Below are 27,407 nucleotides of genomic sequence, written 5' to 3'. Positions count from 1 at the left end.
GTGTGTGTTTTTTAAGGCACATAGCTCTGTGTATGTTTTTTATTTAAAAATTATTTATTGTCTTAGCCGGTTTGGCTCAGTGGTTAGAGTGTCGGCCCTCAGACTGAAGGGTCCAGCCAAGGGCACTTACCTTGGTTGCAGGCTTGATCCTGGGCCCCGGTTGGGTACATGCGGAAGGCAACCAATCAATGTGTCTCTCTCACATCGATGTTTCTCTCCCTCTCTCTCTCTCATCCCCTTCCACTGTCTGGAAAAGCAATGGAAAAAATATTCTCTGGTGAGGATTAAAAAAAATTATTTATTTGTTCATTCATTCATTCATTCATTGGTCTGCTAGTATATAATGAACTTTATAAACCATACACTACAGAGAATGAGATAATAACAGAATCTCTCCCTTTGGAGATTCCTGCTCTAATGCCTTGAAATAAACGCATTCCTTATCTTTTATGAATGCTTAAGCAAAGAAACAGTCTCAAGTGAACCTAAACAATTGTTCCATGCAAAAAAATATCATGATGTCTTTCAGTATGAGGAAACTCTGCCATGGCACAGGAATTTTGACTTTGGCACTAAGAGGCTGATTTTAAGGTTGGAAGTCAGTATCTCACAAGATGGAGAGGAAAGGATAAGTTGTCTCAAAGGGTTTGTGCATATTACAGTGCGGATTAGCAAATGTAGATGAACAAAACTACCCTACACCTGAGAAAAACCATCCATTGCCTACCCTCCCCCCCAATACACACACACACACACACACACACACACACACACACACACACACACACACACACACACACACAGTTCTGACCACTTCAGGGTGGTTCTTGCTTTTCCCCCAACTCAAGGGAAATTCTTAGAAATGACCATACTGCTCTCTTGACTAATGAAGGATCCTGGGGTCTGAGGAATGCTTGCATCAACCCAGCATCCTTGCAGACAGTCATCTTGGGAGTCTTAGACCCTACCAAATTTTCCTGCTTCCTCTAAATGCAAAGTGTCATGTGTGATTAAGTTATTTCTAAAATCATTATGGTGATCATTATTTAGCTCATAAAATGAGCAAAAAAAAAAAAATGGGCAAGGAAGTTACAGAAGCAAGCTAGGCACCCAGAGTGAGTGGGCTGCAGGATGAGATATGCATAGAGCTTCCTCTAGCAGTGCCTGACTGGAGGGGGCGAATTGAGAACAGAGTCTTTAAAATTGGAAGATGTCATTCAGAGCAGGGCAGGTGTCTTACAGACCATTTCTAGAATTTTGCATAAAAGTTTCTAGAAAGTTTCATTTGAAGACCCATAACTGGTTTGTTCTCAAAGCAGGGAACCACTTTGGCACACATTCTCCAGAAATTCCTTGTTGATTAGAATTCTCCAAATCCGTTATTTGGGATCAAAACTTTTTAGCACTTCATCTTTGAGCCTTTTAAATCTCGATAATTTCTTTATATACACATTGAACTTTATGGTCATGAGGTAGCTGACAAGTGAAAAGTATTCTATTATTGTGATATGTACGTCTATTGTATATGTAATCTTTAGATTGATAAACTATTAAGAATATAGTCTTTAAAAAGAGATACAACTGAATTCAAACTTCAGCCCATTTATTACTCTATGTGACCTTTGAAGAGAACCTCAACCTTTTCATGACTTCCCTTTCCTCAGATGTTGAAACTGTGATAATGGTGCCTGCATCATAGATGAAGTGAGAGATCTTCCATAAAAGCATTTTTTGCAGCAAATGCTTAGTTCCTTCCTTCCTTTTCTTTAAATCATGACCCTATGCAAATTTAGAAGAAGAAAGAATGTATCCTCAAATATCTCTATAATATTATCAGGTCTCGTATAATTTCTGTGTACCATTCATTTTACCATCTGTTTAGAAACCCAGTTGCCTTAAAACACAATAGTGAATTATTAGTTTTTAAAATTGAGTTCTTAAAAAAAAAAACTGAGCTCTGTTTTCAGAACTTTAGCAGATGAAAATACTGCTCACACTCTACTTTTTCTGAAAAATTGAAGATCCAAATACTGATAATGTTGACAGGTCTAATAAAATATGAGTTTTTAATGGGTCAATCAGTTGCAAGTGTTTTAACATACTTTTCTAAGAACTTTCTAAATACTTTATGTGTGATTTGTAGTGTTCTTAAAAACAGACCCTTTAAACCTTTTTTTATTTGCATACATCTAGACCTACAGGTAAATATAAATATAAATAATGTCTATATTACATAGATACAGTAAATTAACATTCATTTCAAACATTTAAAATTTAATAAAGTATTGCTGAATTTATGATAATAGCTTTTTATTCTATAAGGTACTTGTTTAATTCTGTAATTATAGGCTCTTTACTATTTGGTTCTTATTTAAAATATATGAATAATTTTTTAAATATTATATTATAGGAAAGTATCATGAAAGCTCTGAAAATTTTTATTTTCACAATTTGAAAAATTAATTTCTAGCATAATCTTGAACTGTATGTTTTATCTTTTTTATTAGCCTGCCTGCTTTTTCCTATTGATGGTAGCAGATAAGTAATGCTCAACATCAGGTTTAAAATTACTGTGCTAACTATAGTGACTGATAAAGATCAGTCACACACTGAGTGTTGGGTAGAGAATATAGAAAATCTCCATCTTTGGCTTGACAGTACCACAGATTTTTTTTTAAGACAATATTTAGAGCAGTTTTCTGTTTACAGCAAAGTTGAGAGGAAGGTGTAGAGATATCCCATCTTCCCCATGAGCAGCACCCCCCCCAAGAACGGTACATTTCTTACAATTGATAAACTACATTGGCACATCATTATTATCTAAAATTCATAGGTTACATTGGGGTTCACTCTTGGTGTTGTACATTTTAAGGATTCAGATGAATGTATAATATGTATCCACCACGGCAGTATCATAAGCAGTTTTTCTACCCCAAAACTGCTCTGTGCTCTGCCAGTCATCCTTCCCTTCCCCCTAACCCCTGGCAACCATTGAACTTTTTATTGTCTCCATAGTTTTGCCTTTTCCAGAATGTCATACAATTAGAATCATGTAGTATGTAGCTTCTTCAAATTCGTTTCCTTCCCTTCGCAGTATGCATTTAAGGTTCCTCCGTATCTTTTCATGGCTTGCTAGCTCATTTCTTTTTAGCACTGATTAATATTCCATTGTCTGAATGTACCACAGTTTTTTCATCCATTCACCTCCTGAAGGACACCTTGGTTGCTTTCAGGTTTTGGTAATTTTTTTTTTTAAATATATCTTTATTGATTTCAGAGAGAGAAAAGGAGAGGGAGAGAGAGAGATAGAAACATCAATGATGAGAGAGTCATTGACCGGCTGCAGCCCACAACCCGGGCATGTGCCCTGACCAGGAATTGAACCCTGATCTCCTGGATCCTAGGTCGATGCTCAACCGCTGAGCCACGCCCGGCCGGGCGGATTTTGGTAATTATTAATGAAGCTGCATGCAGGTTTTTATGTGGACCCAAGTTTTCAACTCCTTTGGGTAGATACCACGGAGCACGATTGCATTGATAAGACGAATAATGTTTGAATTGCAGCTGCAGATGCCCGTAGCGGAAAAAACCGCACCAGTGGTTCAGATGAAGAACAAGATGGGCCCAGCACGATTAACCAGAACATGGCGCTGGCCACAGCTGGGAATCATTTTAATTTGAAGACAAATGGAACGATGCTGTCTTCGTTGGTATGTTGCACGTTTCTCTAGTTTATTTTTCGTTTTGTGTCCTTTCCCATCTCCTGATGGGCTTATTCCTATATTCACCTACCAGAACCCTCCCTAGGACAGGTGGTGAGATTTCTGCCCCATTGCTCGATGCTGGAAGGAGTCGCCATGAGGCAGGCAGCTGTGGAGGGAAATAGTGCAGAGGAGGCTGTACGTAGGAAGGGTGCTGGCTACAGAAGAGAGTCACAAGTCAAACGCAGGCAGTCTCGGTGGGGCCAGGTTCAAGGCTCAGAAACCCAGGAAAGCGGTGAACTTGGGAAATCTGAGATTCTAGCAGAGGATCAGAGCAGCGCTCCCCGCGGAGGGAGGCTGGAGCCACGTGATTCTGTGTATTTACTACTCACACTGTGCCTGCCTCTGCAAAATGATTTAAGATCGCTTGGCGGAATGCTTCTTAAGCAGAAGACCTCAGCTTTTCTATGTCCCCAGAGAGCCTAAGCAGAGTTATTTGGCTCTCTCCCTATGCACAGACTGGGGGTTTGAGGAGGGGCTCCTGGAATAAAACCTCTGGTTCACTTGAGCTGTTCCTTGATGAGCTCTGACTCCCCCTTTGTCAAGTTAGCTCTGCACCCTCCACCTAATCTAGCTGAGCATCTCGGTGCAGAGCATACCAGCAGAGGACTCAGCTTGGTTCTCTCCTGGAAAAGCAGTATCAGGGCCTAACTCGTCTTTGCTGGATGACCTTCTCATCAAAGTGAGCTGCTTGAAGTGGTGTATGCCTTTTACATTGTTATATCTAAGAGCAAATGCCCAAATAAGCTCATCTATTAGAAGATACTCCCTGTGAGGTTATATCGAAAGGCTTCATGTCATCTTATCACCATACTCAGAAAAACTAAAGTTAAAGTAACTTCGTAAGCCCTATCATTCCCATCCAAGACCAACATTTCCCTCACGTACTCATAAATATCTCATTGCGAATTCACCACTGCATTCCATTGGATATTAGCTATGTCACATGGACCAAGGGTGCAACCACATATTGTTCTTTGTGTTGATTTGATGAGTAACAGAAAGTGTGCTCAGCACTCTAAAATGAACTCTTGTGGCCAATGTACTCAAGCAATAGCCTGAATCCCCACACCCATATGCCCAAGAAAACATAAATTGTGGTTAAAGTCACATTACAGAGGACTCCACTAAATTATGGATTTGATTAATTTGTTGAGCATATTGTACTTTAGACTCTGTGACAAAGAAGCTAAATTTTGAACAGTTAGGATGTTTCCAGAACCTAGCCAGGCCAGTTCTCCATCATAAGACTCTGCTTTAAGTTGTCTAGTGTCTAGATTGAAGGAGAAATACTTGGAGATCCTAGTAGCATGGAGCCCCTTGTTATCACTGAGATTGGAGAAGAGGTGGTCAAGGTCCAAAGCAGACCACCACACCACAATGCCCCAGAGACAGAGGATGCCCAAAGTTATGTGGCTAAAAGCCTGGCTCAGATACTGCCCCAGGTGAGCCAGCTTGACCAAGCAGCCCAGCTCAAAAAACCTGGTTTTCCCTGCCCGGAAAAGGCAGAGCTCCTGGAGACAGACCCCAGCCAAGTTAGAAGTACAGTTACTGTCCTAAGAGATTAACATCCCTTAAAACTTTCAATGTTTCTGCTGCTCAACTTCTTCCTCTGCATTTGTCTCCCCATCTGACCGCTTGCAGCCCTACAAGCAGTACAACATGCTAAATGCCGAAACGACACGAAACCTCATGATCTGCTTCCTCTGGATCATGAAAAATGCAGACCAGAGCCTCATTAGGAGGTGGATTGCTGACCTGCCATCGATGCAGCTCAACAGGATTTTAGATCTCCTTTTCATCTGTGTCTCGTGTTTTGAGTACAAGGTAGGTGTGGGGTGGCTCAGTTTAGACCAACTCTCATCTCTCAATTTCCATCCTGTCTTGTCATTGTTCCCCTTTGTTTGGGCAATGGAGACATCAGTAATTTTCCTATTTCTGTATTAAAATCTATAGCCTATTTGCATATCTATAACCTATCTAAATATGATAATTCCACAGGGAAAAAGTATCCCTGTCTTCTGCAGAGAGAATCCCATTCTGGTTAACAGGATTTTAGCCATGGGATCCCCCAGAGCAGTGTCTCTGTGTAGTACATGTCCAAACTGACCAATGTTACCTTGGAGTGTTCTAAGGATTCTTTCCATGGACAGAAATCTCACCAAACTAAACATCATTCTGCCTCTGCCTTGTCCAGGGAAAGCCAAGTTCTGACAAAGTCAGTACCCAAGTCCTGCAGAAGTCGAGGGATGTCAAGGCCAGGCTGGAAGAGGCTTTGCTCCGTGGAGAAGGGGCCAGAGGGGAGATGATGCGGCGCCGGGTCACAGGTGTGTTGGATCCGCCCTGCTCTGCTTTCTGCCTGAGAGTTTGGCACCCTTTGTGGGAAGGAATGCCCTCCCAACATGAGTAGACACCATCCCTTTCTTAAGATGCTATGGTAATAGAGACAAGCAGGTTTTGGGATTCTGTGCATGATGTGTATAATGTCAGCCCTGTGTCTGTAAGGAAAGCTGTTTTCCTGAGATCACAGGAACCCTAGAAATGTCCCCAAATGGCATCTTCTGTTTAAAACTTGTTGGTGGTAAAAGATCACATTCAAGAATATGAGTCATAGAATGAGACAAACAGTGTCTCTCTCGAGGCTAATGTTTGACTTGTCTGCGCGGAGCATGGTCAATACACTGGATAGCTGTGGTTCCAAGGTCATCTCCCCAAGTCACTCAGGAACTGTTAGAATGGAACAGACCCATCCAATGGTCTCAGTGCATTCCAGCCCTCCAGAGACCCCACTATACCAGCAATGATCTCAAGGAGGCTGAGCTCATCGGTGTAGAATAGAGTGAAGTGCTCAGATACCCTCAGCCTTATTTACTGTGTTCAAAGTAAAACAGAGGCATAGCTCATCCGATGCCATGGGGTGCAATGGTTGGCAACTTGAAGGGAGCCCAGTGTTTTCACGGGTGGTGGGGCATCTTCATTTGATACCCACCCTGTCCTGTTCAATAACTCGGAGAGACTCTCCAGAGTTTCACCGGAACCCTGTGTTCCTGAGAAACATGCTCACCGACACCACAAAGGCAGCGGTTCTTCTAAAGCTCTAGTTTATCAGTTAAGGAGCAAGCCAGCCCGGAGATGGACATGGGCGCTGTCTCCTTCCAGCATCCAGGACGGACTCTGATGGAGAAGCGGTGCTTGAACTTGCTGCAGAATTTCTGGTTATCTTGGAGAGTTTCGTGCTAATCACATTCCTCTTGTGCATTGCTTAACTCCTAGGGAATGACCGAGTTCCATCCCTAAGTGAAAACCTGAGATGGAAGAAGGAGCAGACACATTGGCGGCAAGCTAATGAGAAGCTAGATAAGTGAGTCGCTCAGCAACTTTGTGCTACTTTTACCTAAAGTTCCAAACTACTTTTCCCAGGCTACTTGTATTACACCATCCTTCCAAGGGCAAGAAAATTAATCATCATGATCTGTGTAAATTCAGTTCTTCCAGGGGCGTGGTGTAATCAAAGGTATAAGGAGTTATGACTTCCAGCTCTTAAACATGTATCACATTGATAAATATTTAAAGAAACCAAATATTTAGCAATCGCAGGTAGCTTAACTTAGCTGCTGATGGGGGCAGCACAGGGTACCCAAGACCACATAATTTCAATTTATATTTCCTCTCCAGAAATGTGCACAAAAATATCTATTCAGGGATATTTATATCAGCATTACTTAAAGTTATTTTTAAAAGTTGGAAACATTCTAAATGCTCAAGAATAGGCAAATATGTAGGGAAATATTAGGTTGGCATTAAAATGCTTTGAAATTATTTTAATGACATGGGAAATGCTTATAATATGGTTAAGTAACAAAAGCAGGATAGACACTTGATTTTAGAGTAGAATATTAAATCTTTATATATAATAAATACATTTTTTTAAATACTGGAAGGAACTTTTCCAAAATATTAACAGTGGTTTCCTTTGGGTGGTTTTATTTTTTAAGTAATTGAGGTTTTCTTCTTTATGTTTTGCTGTATTTCCTACAATGGATGTATTATGATGTATATTATCAGAAAAAAATTATAAAGAAATGAAAGAAGAAAAATGTTGCTTGGATTGCAATATATGATATATATGTAATAATCTGGGTATATGAGGGCATAAAACTAAATATGTTGAATATATAGCGCATGTCTGCTATTCCTCTTAGCACAAGGTAGTCTAATGAATCCCAAGGTTCACTGAGCAAAACATTGCACAGTTCAAGGCACCCCTCAAAACACCCTTGACACAGCATAGGAAGGGTATCCCCATGTCATCACATCATGACACCCCAACCCCTGAACTAAAATTTTGGCCCCGGAGACATCTTGGGAAAGTCCATTCTTTACACTTCCCTTCCCTGACAACTAAATTTATTTATTTATTTTTATTTATTATTATTTTTTTAAATATATCTTTATTGATTTCAAAGAGAGGAAGGGAGAGGAAGAGAGAGAGAGAGAGAAACATCAATGATGAGAGAGTCGTCATTGATCGACTGCCTCCTGCACGTGCCCAACTGGGGATCGAACTGTGGTCTCCTAGATACTAGGTCGATGCTCAACCGCTGAGCCACGCCCAGCTGGGCTTGACAACTAAATTTAGATGATACAAAAATAGCCCTTTGTAACTTCACTTGGATTTTATGAGAATGAGTGACCTAGTGCATAAATCGCTGAGTCCTCAAAACGGAACCTAGTAGAGAAGGAGCACCAGGCAATGTCCCACTCCCTGGTGGCCATTAACCAGTAATGAACATCCAGTAGGATGTTAGATAGCGGCCCCACAGGAATGCAGTCCTGCTTCCCACTGGGAAAGTATAAAAGGCCTGCACTTGGCTATGCAACCCCAAGGCAGTCTCTGGGAAGTCGAGAGACTGCCTCCATCCTGACCCAGTTCTGAAGCATCGCCCTTTCCTAATCCAGCAGCATCGTTGCCTAATTCACATCACACCCAGTCTCACTGCCTCCAGTTTGTTCCAGGGGCTGCCCTTGGCTCAGATCTGAAGATAGTTCCTATGCTTGAAATGCAGGAATGGCCCGAGGCTTCATGCAGCAGTCTGATTGGCTGGTAGCAACCAGTGATTTCCTTTCTACCCATCTTGTTATTTCTGTAATGGCATCGTTATTTAAAATAGTGGGATTGATGATGGCCCCAGAACTCTACTGGAAAATCTTTTTAACCAGACGCTAATCACAAAAAGCACCCCACACTCCTTAGTCACCCACAGCCTGCCGCTTTGTATTCCCTCCAACACTGGCTATTCGGAAGATGTCTTCCTGCCTTTGTTGCACAGGTTGCTATCATCGAGATAGGGCCAGGTTTGACATGTGCTTTACTTTGACCTCTTTTTTATTTCTTAGAACAAAGGCAGAGTTAGATCAAGAAGCCCTGATCAGTGGCAATCTAGCTACAGAAGCAAATTTAATCATCCTGGACATGCAAGAAAACATTATCCAGGTAAGGACAACAAACACCCGATCTATTCAGCACGAATATGTTTACTGAAATTCAATAGAGAATTCTTTGCAGGAACTTGTAAGAGAAATAAACATGATTCCTAAATGCCTTTTAAAAAAATGAAGTTAGCCAGTTTACAATAGTGTTCGACTTACAAACCCCAGAGATAATGAACATTCTTCAGGCTTCTTTGAACAGACGTTTTGTTCACTTGGATGAGTGAGATGCTTTCTAAGATGACCCTGGCAGTTAAATCTACCTGAGTGGATCAAGTTTATAATATGAATGGTAGGCTTGTCGTTCGGTATCTAGTAGCTAGGGGTGTTTTTTTTGGTGTGTCAGCTCCAGTTGAACTATGGTTGATGTCTGGTAGGGGAGCTGAGATTATGACTGGATTAGCTGTAAAAAAGAGTATGTCTGTTTTGGACACAAATTAGTGAAGGAAAATAATTTATTTGTGCCACTGTAGCATCACTGTGAACAGTAATGCAATTCATCGCATTAACTTCTAAATGAATGTTTCCCAAAATTACCATGACAATGGGTTTTTAGTTAACCTGAAATATGAGTCCTTACACGTTTCCAATGAGAAATCATTAGAGTAGAACCAGCATTGCTTTGGGGGGCCTAGAAAAAGAAAACTTGTTGAAACACAGTGGCACTTTAGGTATCCAACTCTTAAGTTGTCTAAAATCAAGGTACTCATTCTACAAAAATAAAGACAAAAAGTATGTGGTACCTTTGATAACTAAAATGCTTGGCATCACGTTGATCATACCTTTATATAACACAGCTTTGAGTGCTATATACTTAACACCAGTCCTCAAAATGTATTTGCAATTTTCAAAGAAAGCTGAAACTTGTCATTATCTTTGGTGGTTTTAATCTTACTGTAGTTGATAAACAAGCTCCTTCAGCTCTTACTGTGTTTTGAAGCTCAAAGGACAGCTGTGCCTTGTATACAAAGAAAGAACATTCTGAAAGCTATGGCCCAGGGAGGTGTGCCTTATAATTTAGTTTAACAGCCCAGAATTAGGTGTAAATCCCAAATCAATTGGGAGTTTGGGGGCAGTCATGTGGAAATAGGTGTTCAACTCCCCTGGTAATGGATGATGCCTGTGGTGCTTTACCAAACCCTTAAGCTCTAAGGTCAAGAGGAATGGAACTTGAGCATCCCTGTGCTGATTGTCAGAAGTGTCTACTTGTGCCATCACCCTCAGTTCACTGGCACAGCGCAGGGATTCAGTGATGCTGTTCTTCTGTCTCCCAGGCAAGCTCGGCTCTGGACTGTAAAGACAGCCTGCTGGGAGGTGTTCTACGGGTCCTGGTGAATTCTCTGAGCTGTGATCAGAGCACCACCTACCTGACTCACTGCTTTGCAACACTCCGTGCTCTCATTGCCAAGGTAAACACGGAATGCTTGTTTTCTTACTCTTAATTAAAAGTTAAAATTCTCATCTAGCTTCCTACTTCTCCCTTCAGGTGCACCAAAACCCACAGAGACCTGTGTTAAGTGACACTGCGGTAAAGGTCTTAAGTCTCCCTAGGAAGAAAGCAGATGCACCATGGAGAGGAAAAACAGGGGCTCTCACACTTGAAATGTGGGCTGAACTATAGAAATTTGGAATGGCCGCTCACTGTAGACATCAGAGCAAAAGTCCATTGAGCAACTTTGCCTTTCACCCTTTTTCTTTAATAGTGCACCTGAGTGAGACTGAAGATTAGTAAGTCTTGTAAAATGTCATAAAATGACAGAAAGTTTAGAAATAAATTTCTCTTTCTCATAACCTGAAGACTATAGATATTCCTTAAGTAAAATGGCCTGAGGCACTTTGTGTTCTCCCCCTTTATTGTGAATCTCAGTTGGTGCCTTCTACATGGGATCTTTTCCATTTAGAAAGTGGAATTCTGCTCTCCCCCAACAGGATCATTTTCTCTTCCTTAGTTACCAGTAATTTTTAGGAACCCAGTAAATCAGGACAGTCCCTTCAGAGTTGTGACTTTGCCAGTGAATGCAATCCGGCTAACGATGCAATTAATTATGCAGCCCTATTCCTCGTTGTGCAGTTCATAATTAAATCTTAACTCCACCCTTCAATTCATCTTCTGAGTCAAGTAGCTCATTATCTTTATTAACTCTTCTGGGCTTTTTGCTTGTCAAAGCAGATATTTGCATATTTCAACAAGCATATGAAAGTGCCAAGTGATGCCTAATGGCCCCTTGTTTCTCTCCTAGTTCGGCGACTTGCTGTTTGAGGAGGAGGTGGAGCAGTGTGCGGACCTGTGTCAGCGTGTGCTGCACCACTGCAGCAGCAGCATGGACATCACCCGGAGCCAAGCCTGTGCCACCCTCTACCTCCTCATGAGATTCAGTTTTGGAGCCACCAGTGTAAGAGCTCAGACAAGCTGGGTGACCCAGAATCAATAGAGAAAGTCAATGCAAAGCACTGGTTGGGGAAAACTTTGCAGGCTTGCAATTTACCTCTTCCTGTGTGGAGAAAAGAACTGAGTATGCAGAGGGATAGCAGCCTTTGTTTAACTTTGCATCCAAAAGTGAACATCAAGACTGATGAATGCAATGGTTTCCACATGCTTGTTTCAATTAAAAAAATGAATGAATAGATATAGATTAAAAGCTGTCATCTGTGGGGAAAGATACAACAGACAGGTTAAGAATTCTGAAGAGTTTGTGCAATTTATAAATTCTGGTTGGCTGGTTCCATAATGACCTGTGGAAGAGAATTCGAAATGATCATTATCATCTGCACCTTAGTTTTCATCGAAGCTTAGCAGCCTTTGGAGCTGTTTTATTGCAAAAGGGTCAACTTTTGCTTCAGCTGGCCGAGATATTGGTATGTTCTTTTGGAATTTACATCTGTGGTCATGTTAATGAGCATGCTCAAGTGATATTGAAAGATAAATTGACCCATGAAAGAAAGGCAGAGTCATCAGAATGTATTAGGCATAACTATTTAAAAGCCTTTAGAGCATTCCTCAGGGGCCCTTAGAATAGATATATTTTTCCATGGGCCTGGAAGGAAAGTAGCAACAGAAAATCACTGCCTACCCAGAGTCCAGAATCTCAGAAACCCTGCCATGGAGATCCTGTTCTTTTTTGCAGTTTAAAAAGTTGCAGGAAGAAGAATCTTGGCACAAAAGGAGACATCCTGTGACCCAGCTTTGTAGGAACTCTCCAGTCTGGCAGCATGGAGGCTGCCCAGACCTCAATGAAAATTTAAAGGGAGCTGACAGATTTATGTCAGAGACCTATCCTTTTAAACCATTTAAACAACAATATGAATCTTGTGCAGAGTACACTTCTCATTTCAGCAAGCGAAAAGGAGATGATTGAAACTGCATAGAAAAAACATCAGAGAATTATTGGTGTCTGGCTCTACTGCCTTCAATTAGCTACTAGCTGAGTGCTTCTTACTGTTCCATCTTTTCTTTTTACTGATGCAGAACTTTGCAAGAGTAAAGATGCAAGTAACCATGTCTCTGGCATCTTTGGCGGGTAAAGCACAAGACTTTAATGAGGAGCACCTGAGAAAATCCTTGAGGACCATTTTAGCCTATGCAGAAGAAGACAAAGGCATGCAGGCCACTCCTTTCCCCACCCAGGTAGGCTGAAGAGCACACCTTGTCTCAGGCATGGGCTGGAGATCAGCCAATAGTAATAAATTCATATATATGTGTGTATACATATACATATATACCACAATATAATTATATATAAAATATATAGTTATATCTTATATATTTATATATAAAAAATGTTGTATAATAATGTGTATAACATGTTTTTTACATATTTTTATATATTATGTGGTACCTAAGTTGATGTCCTGAGCTGCCTCCTACTTGTTATAAAGAGCTCTCATGTTCCAGATTACACTTTAGGGATTTTCAGATTGCAAATAACTGAAACTAGTTCAAAAAAAAAAAATTTTTTTTTAATGTAACCTAGAAGGAAAGTAGTATTAAGGATTGAAGGCCAATTCCTGGATCCTAAGGGCCAAGTCACATCTGGGCTTCAGAAGCACCAGGACCTGCAAAGGTGAAGGCCACAGAGGATCCAGTCTAGGCTCTCCTCCACTCACAATCTCTACTCTCTGAGAGAAGCCTGCTCCTAGCTGCCCCCTTGCCCTTTCAGTGCAATCCTAACTCATTACTATGGACTACAAAGCCAAGATTACTTGGGGGTTGTACACTTTTTTGCAGGTAGAGGAACTTCTCTCCAATCTGAATAGCATCTTATATGACACGGTGAAAATGAGGGAATTTCAGGAAGATCCTGAGATGCTTATGGATCTCATGTACAGGTAAACTTCTCTGATGAAATCAAAAGGGTGTCACTTGAGAGTCTCGGGTTTGTCACTGTGGAGTTCTTTCTAATGTTATTATCACAGGCTATGTGGGCACGCTGTTCTGGATGACATCCAAAACTGTATATGGAAATTGGTAGAAATTAGTCATTCAGAGTGAGTTGATTCATGTACAAGTTATCAGAAAGATCTCCCTAATTTAAAGTAAGATACCTATTTTATAACACTGTCTTCTACTTGCCACAGAGTAAGAGAAAAGAGCTATCAACTATTATATGAATTATTTCCTGTGTGGATTTTTTTACTATTATATTCATGCATACGTGTACAGTTTTATTTAAAAATCGTATTTTACTCTGTAGTTTAAAATTTTGCCCTTACAGCCCTTCTTCAGGAGAAACTACTTACAGAGGTAAAATTGTTCTGATATGATGAAATAAGAGTGGTAGAACTTTTGTCTCCCATTATTTTGAGAGAAAGGAAGGGAAAGTAAGAAAACTACGAGAGACTCATTAAAATAGATACCATTGTATCAGATTTTTTTCCCCATAAAGCTTTAATTAAATGCTATTTTTTAGGGTCCAGAACACCTTAGACATGGGATGGAAAAAGCTGAAATGATAAATGTTGGTGTTTTCTCTTATATTCTGAATGTGTAGGCAAAACTCCTAGGGAAAAAATTCTTAGGAAAAAAAGTGGCCATACACAATAGAAACACAGTGTCATTAACCGGTTTTCCTTGAAACCTTCTCACTTTGTCCTCAGAATTGCCAAGAGTTACCAGACATCTCCCGATCTGCGGCTGACCTGGCTCCAGAACATGGCAGAGAAACACACCAAGAAGAAGTGCTACACGGAGGCCGCCATGTGCCTGGTGCACGCGGCCGCCTTAGTGGCGGAGTACCTGAGCATGCTAGAGGACCACAGCTACCTGCCCGTGGGCAGCGTCAGCTTTCAGGTGGGCGCAAGCTCAGCTCTTCCTTCAGAGCAGTGGTTCTCAACTGGGGGCAATTTTGCCCTGCTTCACCCAGGCCAGAGGGCACTTGACAATGCCTGGAGACATTTTTGGATGTTATCACTGGGGCTGAGAGGGTAGGTGTTACTGGCATCTAGTAGGTAAAAGCCAGGGATGCTGCTAAACATTCTACAATGCTTAAGACAGCTCCCACCACAAAGAATTATCTGGCCCCAAATATACATAGTGCCAAGGTTGAAAAACCGGCTTTAGTGTATTATATTTCCCTCTTCTCATTGCTGTGCCATCTTGGTTTGTTTGGGTTTTTTTAAATTATTGATTACAATAAGCAGAGAGGCGAGAGGCACTGTAGACATTCCCAAACACTTTCACATCCCCATGTCATTTGACGTCCCCACCAACCAGTGAAGCAGGCAGATAAGGAAGGTATTGTTACTCCCACTTCACAGATAAAGAAACAGCAATTCTCCTGAGGTTATTTAAACTCTTTCTCAAAGACTCGTAGTTGGCACAGAATACTGATAATTGTGAGAGTATTTTCCAAACATTGGAGAAATTATTTCCCTCATGACCCATTCCTTGGATTACTCTCCCCAACGCTGTAGTATTCCACTCCCTAATTCAAAAATCAAGGACCGACCAAATTGCTGTGGGAAGGGGGAAAAGGGTCTGAATTAATGCTTTCTTATGATAGGCAGAATATTACCCATAGTTAGAAAAGGGAAATTGTCTGCCAGGCCTGGAAATTGGTTCAGGCTAGGAGGCGAGGTAGCCACTGGGACTGTTTTTGCTAAATAGTTTAACACAGTATTTAGAGGGAACAAAAGTATTATGAGTGATTTTTTCAAGAGACATAATCTATAAAAATGACCAACTCTAAAACCACGAACAAGATACTAAGTACAATATAGTAGCATAGTAAGCTCAGGCCAGACTTACCAAGTCATTTACAAGTGTTTGTATTACTCTTGCTTGAATTTACATGACTGGTTTTAGAAAAGGCTTAGTTCTCTTTATTGTTCTTCAGTGCAGTTTTGTGAGGCAGTGTGAACCAGAAAGAGAGGGCCATTGAGAATAGCTTTCACAGGCTTAGCAAGTAAGTCACTGAGTCTGTTGCTGGCGGAGCCAGGATCTTCTATTTCCTAGAATACTGTTCACCTGCCAAGCTGAGTATTGCCTCATATTATTATTAATTTTTTAACATATCTTTATTGATTTCAGAGAGAGGAAAGGAGGGGGAGAGAAAGAGATAGAAACATCAATGGTGGGAGAGTCATTGATCGGCTGCCTAGCCTGCAACCCGGGCATGTGCCCTGACCGGGAATCGAACCCCGATCTCCTGGATCCTAGGTCGATGCTCAGCCACTGAGCCACTCCCGGCTGGCTTGCCTCATATTATTAACTCCTCTTTTCTTATGGCCTTCAATAGAATAACAGATATATTCTGTCTTTTCATTCTCGGCAAATAAATTCTATTCTCAATTCAGAAATATTTGTTATAAAAGCCAAACATTAAACTCTCATCCAAAAAGCATAAAAATATACATTGGTTTTTGAATCACAGAAAAGTAAAGAAAGTTACAAAAATCATTTTAGATATATATGCTTCTTTCATCAAATTTATTTTGGCTGTTTGTTATTATCAAGGGTAAATATTATAAGTGCTAGTCTTTTAATTCCCAGAAAATCTCTAGGTTTATCATTTAGTTTTGAATTGTATTGTCCTCTTTGCTTGTTTCATTGACTGAACTGTTACTATTCTTTTATGCTTTTTCCCAGTTATTCTATTTTACTTTATATTTATCACTTTAATAATTAGTAAGCCTTACAATTTTAATTTCACCTAGAATTCATTGATTTGCTTATAACGAGTCATGCCAAGGTGAGATAACATAGTTATTCTAGAACCAACGGAAAACCCTACATTGTCCCTACATTGAAGGGTGCATATAGCTCTGTTTCCTCATATTCTTTACCATTCATTCATTCTTTTAGATGATACTTACTAAGCACCTGTTCTGTCCCCATGAATTTTACATTCTAGCCAGGGAAAGTGACATCATATAACTATTTCACTCCTTGTTCAATTATAATTGTGGTAAATGCTATAATAAAGATGCTGTGAGTGTTTATAATGTGACCCAGCCTGGAGGTCAAGGAAAGCTCAGAAGGACAAGGAAGGGGAAGGGGAAGGCAGGAGGAACTGTGAAGTGTGAGGTCTTTATGATACACAGAACATGGTGAGTTCGGTGTTCTCAGCTATAGAAGAGAAGCCAAAGTATGTTGATGCTTATGAGCCAATTCTCTTCTCTCTCAAATGAGACATACAAAATCCATTTGGAAATGTATGCTTGCAAGGAACTGAACACCTAACCCAGAGTGACTGAAGGTAAAAATGGAATTTATCAGCTTGCATGAGGGAGGTGAACCTGGAGCACCACCTGCCAAACTGGACCTAAGGACCCAAACAATGTCATCAGCCTTCAGTGTCAACACCATTTCCTGTCTCTGCTTTCTGTTATGTTGGCTCCAGTCTTCACAGGCTTCCCACACTCATTGAGAAATATTTAGGCTTACATCTTCCCAGGTTCAAGTCCAGGAGAGTAAACAGGTGCCTCATTTCTAGCAGTCGCTGGAAAAATCTTGGTGCACCTTACTGGTTCTGATGGGGTCATGTGTGCATGCCTGAACCAATCACAATGGCCTGAGAAATGGAATTGAGTGGGCCAGAGTTGAGGTCCACACCTGGAGTTATGGATGGTTCTCCAGGAGGCTTTACTGTACATAAGAATGAAGGAAGAAGGAATTCTGGCAGCATTGACAACAGATGTTCAATGTTGAGTTCTTAAATGCTTTGTGCTTTAGTTTTCAACCTTGTTCTGCTCCACTAAATTGAATTTTTGGAAAAGAATTGTAAACTGGAGATAAATAAATCTGTGAAAGGGAACTAACTTTGAGGCCACTGAATTCCACAGAATTGAGATCATTGAAATGCTATGCCCCAGAGTACAATACTTACTCCACAAATGTAGATATGGATACATTCTCAGATACTGCTGTTACTTTTACCTCCTAATTCTGAAGCCAGAAAAGTCTGCCCAGAATCTTTTTCCTATGACTACAGCTAATAAAGCTGCATGGCTTCAAATCTGTTCCTCTGAATGTAGAAAACTGCATGCAACTCCAATGGTATTTGTTTTCTGGGTTATTAGATTCTTTCAAATGAATCTTTTAGACCTTCTGTTATCTCTAATTCAGAAACATCATAATAGAAAGAGCAGGTTTGGAAGAAAGACTGACCATGAAAGATTCTAAAAGCCTCCTATATTGCTAAAACTATATTATAATATTGGATGTGAAGATAAAGGACTGTAACAGTTCTCTTTTCCTAGATTGCTAATGTTGATTCATTTAATCCTGCTAGCCAAGCCAGGAGGCAGACAAATTTTACTTCAAAAGCCAACTCTGGTTCATTGATAGTGGCTGACTAGAGTACTATGCTGAGAAGACTTTTGAGACTGTATCTAAGCTTCAAGGGAAAGAGTGCGATAACTGATTAGTTATGCCTGCCATGAGTGCAGGAAAGAGCGGCATGTGTGCTGTGTGCAATTCCTTAAGCCAGAAAGGTTTTCCATTTTTTCTATGCCCTATATACATTTCTTCCACAGTTGTGAGACAGGTTAAAGAAAATGACTCTTGGCCTGCCAAGAGCATTAGAGTCACTGCCAGAGCCAGAGCCGGGGTAAGGCAAGTGAGGCACATAGGCACAGAATTAACGAAGCATTCTCAGGGTCAAGCACTTCATGGTCAGCACTTCCACAGTCCCGAGAGTCAGTGCTGCCCTGGGTTTCTCAGTGGTTCACCCTATCCTGGCCTTGGTCATTGCATTCTCTGCTAGTGACTTTAAACTCTACAGTTTATGTAAAGGAAAGGTAAGTAGAAAGTTAAAAAATATTTGGGGGAAGAAAATAGTAACTACTACCTTACCGTAAAATTTTCCATAGAGAAGACATTCTAATTTGCTCTCGTCGTATAATATTATGGCTATTCACCTAAAAGTCAAGTCAGTAGTAGCAAACTTCTTCAGAAAAGCACCCCAAAAAGTCAGAGATTCACTAGCTGATGAAAGGAAGAGTCTAGTCAACTGTTATTTGGCCTTTACCTTTTAAAAACCTTGACTCCAGCTGGATGTCCCTTAATGTCATTTCCCTAAAGTAACTCAAGTGTTGTTACATCGAGGTAAATATCCTTTATATATCTCCTAATAGTTATTAAAAAAAAAAAATTGTGAGTTTTGAAGACCAGTTGCTCATATGTCCTTTCAGAATGAATAGTCGCCAGAGCCTCTTCCCAGTGGAATTACAGGCCTGGGCCATCACAGGCTTGCTGCAGGTCTCTGAGTGTGGCTGTCATTCCTACCTTTCGGGTCCCTATGGTGCCTTTTGTTAGTCCGGTTACCCTGTTCTCCAACCTTAAACTGTGATCTCTTTCAGAATATCTCTTCCAATGTACTGGAGGAATCTGCAGTCTCTGAAGACACCCTGTCTCCCGATGAGGATGGCGTGTGCTCTGGCCGGTACTTCACTGAGAGCGGCCTGGTGGGCCTCCTGGAGCAGGCGGCCGAGCTGTTCAGCACGGTGAGTGCACACAGCGGGTCCCGGAGCCTGGCCTCCGCGCAGGGCTGAACTCCTGCTGCTGTGAACAAGGCCTTAATAGCCAAGATGGTCTCACTTCATGATGACACACGCAGGGGTGTGCAGGCAGGGGATCGCCAGAAGGACTTTGATGGATGCAAATTGCACCAGCTCTCGAGGGAGGTGAGAAAGCCTTTCACCACCGCAACAGTCGGAATTTCATTGCATGCTCATTGGCTGGGCAGCAGGTTCACAGCATTATTTCCTATTAATAGGGGTGGAAGCGAAGCCACGGAGAGGTGAGATGGCTTGCCCAGGGTTACACAATAAATGATGAGGCTTGTTCTCACTGCCTCATCTTCCCTCTCACAGAGGGAAATGTTAGGGTGGAGCCACTAGGAGGAGAGGGAAGGAATAGATAAGCAATGTCTTCCTTCCTAACAACTGAGTCATCCTCAGGATCGTCACAGACCAGGTCCAGCTTGCAGAAATGTGGAAGCAGAAACCTCTGAGACTCCCCTCGTTAACCTAATCTGGGTCTAAACACTTCTAATAAGAGAAAATATATATAGATTAAGTCAGCGACTTTCAATCTTTTTCATCTCATGGCACACATAAACTAATTACTACAATTCTGCGGCACACCAAAAAATGTATTTTTTGCCGATCTGACAAAAAAATGTAATTTTGATTCCTTCACACCAGATGGCTATTGTTGTGTTGACTGTTGTCATTTTTTAAATTTAACAGTCTAAGGGAAAAGAGGTCAGTGCCCCTAATGAAATAGCCAGGTATTGCATGTTTTAAAAATTCTACGGCACACCAGTTAAAAATCGCCAGATTAAGTCATTGAGATTCAGCGCAGGGGAGAAAGTCTCTTGTACATTTTCATCATAACAATCTCCCTCCTCCTTCAAATTTTAAGCCAAGTGAATATTTAATACCTCACTATATCTAAATGACCCAATTTTTATTTCATCCTTATATATTTCTTATTTTCTAGTTTTCAATTCCAAGTTTCCAACCTACAACCTCTGTGTATTTTAATTATTGTTTTAACTATCTTCTTGTTTCTTTTTCCCTGATTTCCTTTTCAAAATTCAGAAAAAGTCCAATGTACTCCTATTTTTCCTGAAATTTAAGAAAACAAACTATTAGAATCCTACTAACTCCTTTCAGGCATGCATTGAACAACTGGTCAGTGATAGTTAAATATGCTACATCTGCCTTCCTAAATTGCTCTTATTCTCTGCTTCCGATCTCCTGTCCTGTGTTGTTTTTTTCTGTGAAAACCCTTTTCCGCGCTTATCATCACACAGAACCATTTAGCATGTGTCTAGTTCAGTTTGAGAGCTACAACCATCCCAAAGATGCTCAGATGTCACTCCTGCTCTGTAGGATACTGTGGTGCCAGTAATAGACCCATTCTCAGGGGAAAATGAACTCTAGTTGTTCTCAAGTTTCCCAGCATTAAATTCTCTTTGATTTTTCTCTCTCTCCAAGGGAGGATTGTATGAGACCGTTAATGAGGTCTACAAGCTGGTCATCCCCATCCTGGAAGCACACCGAGACTTCCGGAAGCTGACCTCCACTCACGACAAGCTGCAGAAGGCCTTTGACAACATCATTAGCAAGGTAGCTGGGGGTCCTGGCCAACACTGTTACCTGGCAGCAGGTGTCCCCATCCCACAGATGATGAGGAGGGGGTGATTTCTTTATTTTAAAATATATCTTTATTGATTTCAGAGAGAGGGAGAGGGAGAGAGAAACATCAATGATGAGAGAGTCATTGATCGGCTGCCTCCTGCATGCCCCCCACTGGGGATCGAGCCCACAACCCAGGCATGTGCCCTGACCGGGAATCAAACCCCAATCTCCTGGGTCCTAGGTCGATGCTCGGCTGCTGAGCCACGCCCGGCCGGGCGAGGAGGGAGTGATTTAGCTTGAACACATCATTACTGTAGCTCTCACCTATCAAATGGAAAAGGGCTGGTAATAAACAAGAGGACCGACCGCAATTCAGAATATGAAAGAATGCCGCTTGAATTACTTTACAAGCAGGAAATGTGAGAATCTTTTAAACTCACTTAAAAAAATTCCTAGAAAATTTTCATGGGATTTCTTTTGTCATTACTTCCAAAATTCATTCCATGATCATGAACATTTTTTAAGGATTGATTTCTGTTTATATTTTCCAAAGAAGATAAAATGCTTTATAATACAACAATGAAAGTCCCCTGTCCTTTGCAATACAATGGATCCTCACGAATTACATAACTAAGGAGAGGTTTTCTCATTTTGCTCATTAGGGTCATAAGAGAATGTTTGGAACCTACTTCCGAGTTGGTTTTTATGGATCAAAATTTGGGGATTTGGATGAGCAAGAATTTGTTTACAAAGAGCCTGCAATTACCAAGCTTCCTGAGATCTCTCATAGACTAGAGGTAAGAAAAATGACTCTGTGTGCTTGACATTGTATCAAAAAAAGTTAGAATTCATCATTATGAAAAACAACAACAAAGGTTCATCTATTCATGGATTCATCTTTGATCTATATATAAATTTTTCCACATTGCATATATAATGTGACAGTATTAGGTGAGATCATGAGGTAAAGCAAGATTTGGATAGTTTTCTCCTAAGATTCTGTGTATACTTGTCAAAGTTTGTAAACTTATAGAGTGAATATTTATTTTCAAGACTATCCAAAATTCAATCAAAGCCATGTGCTTTCTTGTAACCCTTTCTAGATTTTAGTAATAGTTTTTCAGGTTGAAGACTATTACCTTGACTTTAAAGGAATCTGGCCAAATTACTGAATTATCCTTCAAAAATGCTGTGGCCATCTTTTTTGGTGTCACCAGACAATACATCCCACTTCTGACACACAGATGCTCACAGTAGCCACACCATGGGCTGTGTGTCACAGCGAGCTTTTCCTGCTGATCCAAGGAGATGAGAGTCAGTATACCAACCCATGGGCTGGCAGACCCAAGTTCAACCTGCTGTTTACATATGATCCATAATGTAGCAGAAAGGAGCAGCATGTTCCTGGAGGAAAAGCTGAAGAAAAAGGGAAACAGCATAAAGAAAAGTGAGAAAAAAAGAAGCAGACATTGAAAGGGCAAAGCCCTGAGAGCTTAGGAGGAAAGGCAAGGGGTTCCCCCAAAACAAAACCCTCTCAAGGTGAATAACTGGGGTCCCCTGAACTGCTGACAACAATTACCCCAGAGATTCACTCCTTATGCTTTCTTGCTATTGCTTTGAATTTATGTCCTACTATGGCTGTAAAACCTAAAACACTTGTGTTCCCAAATTTCTTCTTACACTATCTATTCATGCCAAATCATACAAGTGACTTTAATCCTTACTTGACTTAAAGAAGCCATGGCCTAGAGTGGTTGAGTGACTTACCCAATGTCATTGAGCTCATGAGAAGACTAGCAATGATTCCAGGATACTTGGTTTCTTAATGTTTCCCCAATTTAGGACTAGAAGTATATATTGTCTTCTTGTGCACTGTGTTGTGTCATGTTATGGAAAGTCTAGTGACCTCCAAGTTCCTAGGGTACAAAAGGCAAGAAGTAAATAGTGCTGTACCCCTGGAGCTGCTTCAGGAAATATGATAACGCTGGTTGAATCAGAGGTGAAGTATACATACTGTAGGAAAGCATGTATCAGTTTGCAATGCTGGACTTCATTATATATATATATTTTTTAATATGTTTTTGATTTTTAGAGAGAGGAAGGAAGAGGGATAGAGAGAAACACTGATGAGAGAGAAATGTCATTGATTGGCTGCCTCCTGCATGATCCCCTGGGGATCGAGCCCAAAACCCAGGCATGTGCCCTGACCAGGAATCCAACCATGACTTCCTGGTTCATAGGTCGACACAACCATTAAGCCACACCGGCTGGACTGGACTTCCTTATATTTTTATTTTTGTCTCAGGAAAGGCTGAACTTGCCTCATTAGATCAGAGGGACTTTCAGTGATCAATGAGCAAATTCTCCCTTACACTTGTTCTAACTGTATTCCACTTCTGAGAGACAAAGAGTTGCATTACATTAAAATAACCTTTCTAATCTGTTGGTTTCTCTTGCCTAGGGATTTTATAGTCAATGTTTTGGTGCCGAATTTGTGGAAGTGATCAAAGACTCTGCTCCTGTGGACAAAACCAAGTTGGATCCTAACAAGGTATGGGGAAATTTGCAAAAAATAACCGTCAGGCTCTGATTCCCTTTGTCCTACCCCAAGAACATAAAATGACCTCCACTGTTGGGCTCTCCAAGTCACTCCAATGCAGCCAAATTTTTCTGTCTAGGGTTTAACTACTATTTGGTTAGATCCCAAAGAAACCACACTCAAAGGTGGGAAGCATAATAAGAGCTACTATTTATTGAACACCAACTGTGTACCTGGAATTGCATTAAGCCTTTTACATACATCATTTCATTCGCTAAGGGCCCTTTGAAGTGGGTGTTCTTACTCCTTTCGTACAGGTAAGTACACTAAGGTGTGGAATGGTTAAGCAGCTTTCCATGTTCATTCAAGCACCAAAGCCAGTACTCAGACTCAGGGCCTGTCATCCTCAAAACCATACTCTTAATCACTGTTCCTTACTGCCTTTCTATAAAAACTTTAACTCTCAATTTAAAATGTGTTAAAAAGATGCAACCACCTTGGCCAGGTGGCTCAGTTGGTTGGAGCATCGTACTGAACACCAAAAGGTTGTGGGTTCAATCCCCAGTCGGGGCACATATGGGAGGCAACCAATCAATGTTTCTCTCTCACATTGATGTCTCTCTCTCTCCCTCCCTCTCTCTTCTCTCCCTTCCTCTCTCTAAAATCAATAAACATATCCTCAAGTAAGGATTTTTTTAAAAAAGTGATGCAACCTTCTCACTGACACCTTTTTTAGGCTGCAGGTATTCCTTCCAGGCAAGTGTAGGCGAATGTGCTGTTAGGGAATGGTGCAAAGGGCTTGGTTCAGTTTCTTCACTCCTCACATGAGGTGTTCCCTGTCCCACCCCTAACTAAGTGGACTGCAATACACTTCTGACACTCACCACGGGAGTTAGCGTCACATGCCACCAGTTACAGGCTCAGTCCTCCCCAAGACTGCTCTCACTTCAGACCCAGCCACAAGTGGGGCCCCCAGGGCAATCTGCACTGCTGACCATAGGGCTACAAATTTGGAGATTCCCACTTCACCCCTCAGATTAGATAATTCACGAGAATGACACAGAACTCAGAAAAGTGACGATTACAGTTTCATGGTAAAGGGTACACGGGGCAAGACTGGGAAGGAGCCCAGAGCTTCTGTGCCCTCTCCTGTGGAATCCAAGCATGTCACCCTGCCGGCAGGTCATTGTGTTCACCAACCGGGAAGCTCCACCAGCCTTGGTGTCTGGAGTTTAAAGAATCCAGGTAGGCGTGACTGACTAGATAGATCATCAACCATATTATCGAACTCAGTCTCCAGCCTCCTCCCCTCCCTGGAGGTCAGGCTGGCCCCAACTCCCAACCCCAGACCCCATCCTAAAGCTGTTTAGGGACCTGCCATGCAAGAGTCATCTCATTAGAATAAAAAGACACTCCTGTCAGTAAGGAGTGTCTAAGGGTTTTTGAAGCTCTGTGCCAGAAAACATAGACGAAGATCAGATATATTCTTTATTATGCCACAGAGTGACGCCTGCCTGCTCGGCCCGTAGACAGATATGTTCATGAGAGAGCTTTCTAAGCTGCTGGAAATAATGCAAGTTCAAGGTTTTAGCAAGGGCTGGGGGACAGAGGAGCAGCTGTGACCTGGCAGGGCTACAAAATGAAGAGTCCAAACTCTTCTCTCAGTTCTGTCCTCCAGGATATTAAGATGATGCAAGTAGGGAGGAATTGGCCAAATTTAATAGTTTGTTGTTCTACATATTTCAGAAGACTTGCTCATTTTAGACACATTCCCTAGTCTAGGCTTGAAGCAATAACTGGTAAGACCTGAGCTAAGCTTCAGACAGAAACGTTTAAAAGTGAGCATTGGCCGTGTGCCCACGATGATCTGTGCATAGCACATGCTCTGTAGAGTCACCGGTGGCATCTCTGACACAAGGTGCTCTTCCTCCCTCCTTTAAAATGCCCACAGTAGGTTGTGAGAGTTTTAAATAAGAAACTGAACCAAAAATTATAACCAGATTTCATCACACTAAATAGTGATTTATGGTCTGAGAACAGTGACCTCACCCGCCCATTTCAGTGGGTGGGTGTTGTAGTCTATGGTCATTGTCATTTTTTTTATTTTTTAAAAGAGGCCCTCTTTGTTGGTAAATGCCCCTATTCACTGTGTGTGTGTGCATTTTTTAAATGGGGTATAGGCAGTAAAATTATCTCTTTTGGTGCTCTGTGAGTCTCAACAAGCACATGTAACCACCACCATGATCGAGGTATGTAAGAGTTGCATCACCCGAGAGTATTTCCCTGTGCACCTCGGTAGCTATTTCCTCCCTTTGCTTCCAGCCCCTGACAGTCACTGATCCGTATTCTGTCTCTGCTGTTTTGCCTTTTCCAGAACATCATGTAAATGGAATCCTACAGGAAATCAATGGAATCCTACAGCCTTTTGAGTCTGGTTTCTTTTAATTATCATAATGTACTTGAGATTCATCCCTGCTGTGGTAGTTGGGACCTTTTTATTGCTGAGTAGTGTCCCGTTGTACCACTATTTGTTTATCCATTCCCCACTTGAGGGGCATTTGGGTTGTTTCTAGTTTTTGTCTGTTCTGAATAATGCTGCTGTAGACATTTGTGTATAGGTTTTTACTTGAACACACATTTCCATTTTTCTTAGGGATGCACATTGGAGTGGGATTGCTAGGTCATGTGGTCAGTGTAATTTAATTGTTTTGTAAAGTAACGGTACCATTCTGCATTTCCACCATCAGTGTATGAAAGTTCCAGCTGCTCCAAATCCTTGTCAGCACTTGGTCTTGTCGGTTTCGTTTAGCTTGGTCATTCTACCAAATGTGCAGTGGTCATGGTTGTTTTAAAAAGGAAAGTTTATCTCTTCAAAACAGCAGTTTGCAAACTTTCATGCCAAGTCTCAGTTGGATCGCTTAGGGAGGGGTGGCTTGTGGACGTGACTTCACAGAGACACACTGCTCTCTCCTTCTTGCAGTCCTCTCTCCCTGGGAGTGGAGAGGAGGCCTGGCTGATTGCTGGATTCTCACCTGCGGTGCTCAGCTTCTGTGGCTTCAGTGAACTCAGAGGGGTGGTGCCGCTGCGCTGGTTCCAGCATGCCCCTCCAGTGCGCCGGGGTGGTTGTTTGCAGAATAGCTCATCTCCTCCTTCCTCTACGTTTTCCCCCTCAGGCCTACATACAGATCACTTTTGTGGAGCCTTACTTTGATGAGTATGAGATGAAAGACAGGGTAACCTACTTTGAGAAGAATTTCAATCTGCGGAGGTTCATGTACACCACCCCCTTCACCCTGGAAGGGCGGCCTCGGGGAGAGCTGCATGAGCAGTACCGGCGGAATACCGTGCTGACCACCATGCATGCCTTCCCCTACATCAAGACCCGGATCAGCGTCATCCAGAAGGAGGAGGTAATGGCACCCCCAGGAATGGGCTCTGGACTGCCACTGCCACTGAGAGAGTGGGCCTGGGTCGCCTCCCAGAATGACAACACAAACTTCCTTTATGGCAGATGGAGTGAAATTTAAAAAGCAACACACTGGAAATATTATTTTACTGGCTAACTCTCATTATTCTCTCATTCTTGGGGTACCAGGGAATCCCACTTAGGCAGCTACATGTTTCATTCATAGCACTACTTTATATTTAAATAGTTTCTATTTTAAAGTTATATCTTTAATATAAATATGTTTACATAATTATAATTTTAATGTGTTTTAATGATAAATTTATATGAAATGTATATTTTTAAACACTTTTTATGAAGTCTTTATATAGGTAAAAGCTTCAGGTGATTTAGGCATCGTTGTGTGGATAATTATTGGAGACAGGGACTAGCAAGCAAGCAGCCCCAGTGAGCGAGTGGTGAAGTGGAGGAAGGGCACCATGCAATGTGGGTAAGGAGACCCTCTGACTTCCAGTCCCAGCTTTCTCCTGTGACATTGCACAGGCCATCTGTCTTCATTCAGTTTCCTCATCTACACATTGACAGGAAGGACCCCTCTCTCCCCTCTGGTTCTGTGTATAGAAGA

General features: G+C 41.5%; 1 protein-coding gene across 1 annotated transcript in view; it reads left to right on the top strand.

Moving 5' to 3' along the window:
- Window positions 1–27,407, top strand: part of DOCK8 (dedicator of cytokinesis 8) — a 142,536-nt gene that overhangs the window by 101,864 nt on the left and 13,265 nt on the right. The window contains exons 29-43 of the mRNA XM_016214296.2: window positions 3,565–3,710; window positions 5,406–5,588; window positions 5,959–6,088; window positions 7,035–7,122; window positions 9,159–9,255; window positions 10,526–10,660; window positions 11,492–11,644; window positions 12,718–12,876; window positions 13,477–13,577; window positions 14,346–14,538; window positions 19,050–19,193; window positions 20,694–20,825; window positions 21,500–21,634; window positions 23,299–23,388; window positions 26,550–26,786. Coding sequence (XP_016069782.2) covers window positions 3,565–3,710; window positions 5,406–5,588; window positions 5,959–6,088; window positions 7,035–7,122; window positions 9,159–9,255; window positions 10,526–10,660; window positions 11,492–11,644; window positions 12,718–12,876; window positions 13,477–13,577; window positions 14,346–14,538; window positions 19,050–19,193; window positions 20,694–20,825; window positions 21,500–21,634; window positions 23,299–23,388; window positions 26,550–26,786 — 2,123 coding nt within the window. The remainder of the gene's footprint in view (window positions 1–3,564; window positions 3,711–5,405; window positions 5,589–5,958; window positions 6,089–7,034; window positions 7,123–9,158; window positions 9,256–10,525; window positions 10,661–11,491; window positions 11,645–12,717; window positions 12,877–13,476; window positions 13,578–14,345; window positions 14,539–19,049; window positions 19,194–20,693; window positions 20,826–21,499; window positions 21,635–23,298; window positions 23,389–26,549; window positions 26,787–27,407) is intronic.

Source organism: Miniopterus natalensis, chromosome 12, assembly GCF_054644295.1.
Source record: "Miniopterus natalensis isolate mMinNat1 chromosome 12, mMinNat1.hap1, whole genome shotgun sequence".
In the NCBI taxonomy this organism is placed as follows: domain Eukaryota; kingdom Metazoa; phylum Chordata; class Mammalia; order Chiroptera; family Miniopteridae; genus Miniopterus; species Miniopterus natalensis.
This window is presented reverse-complemented; position numbering and strand designations above follow the sequence as displayed.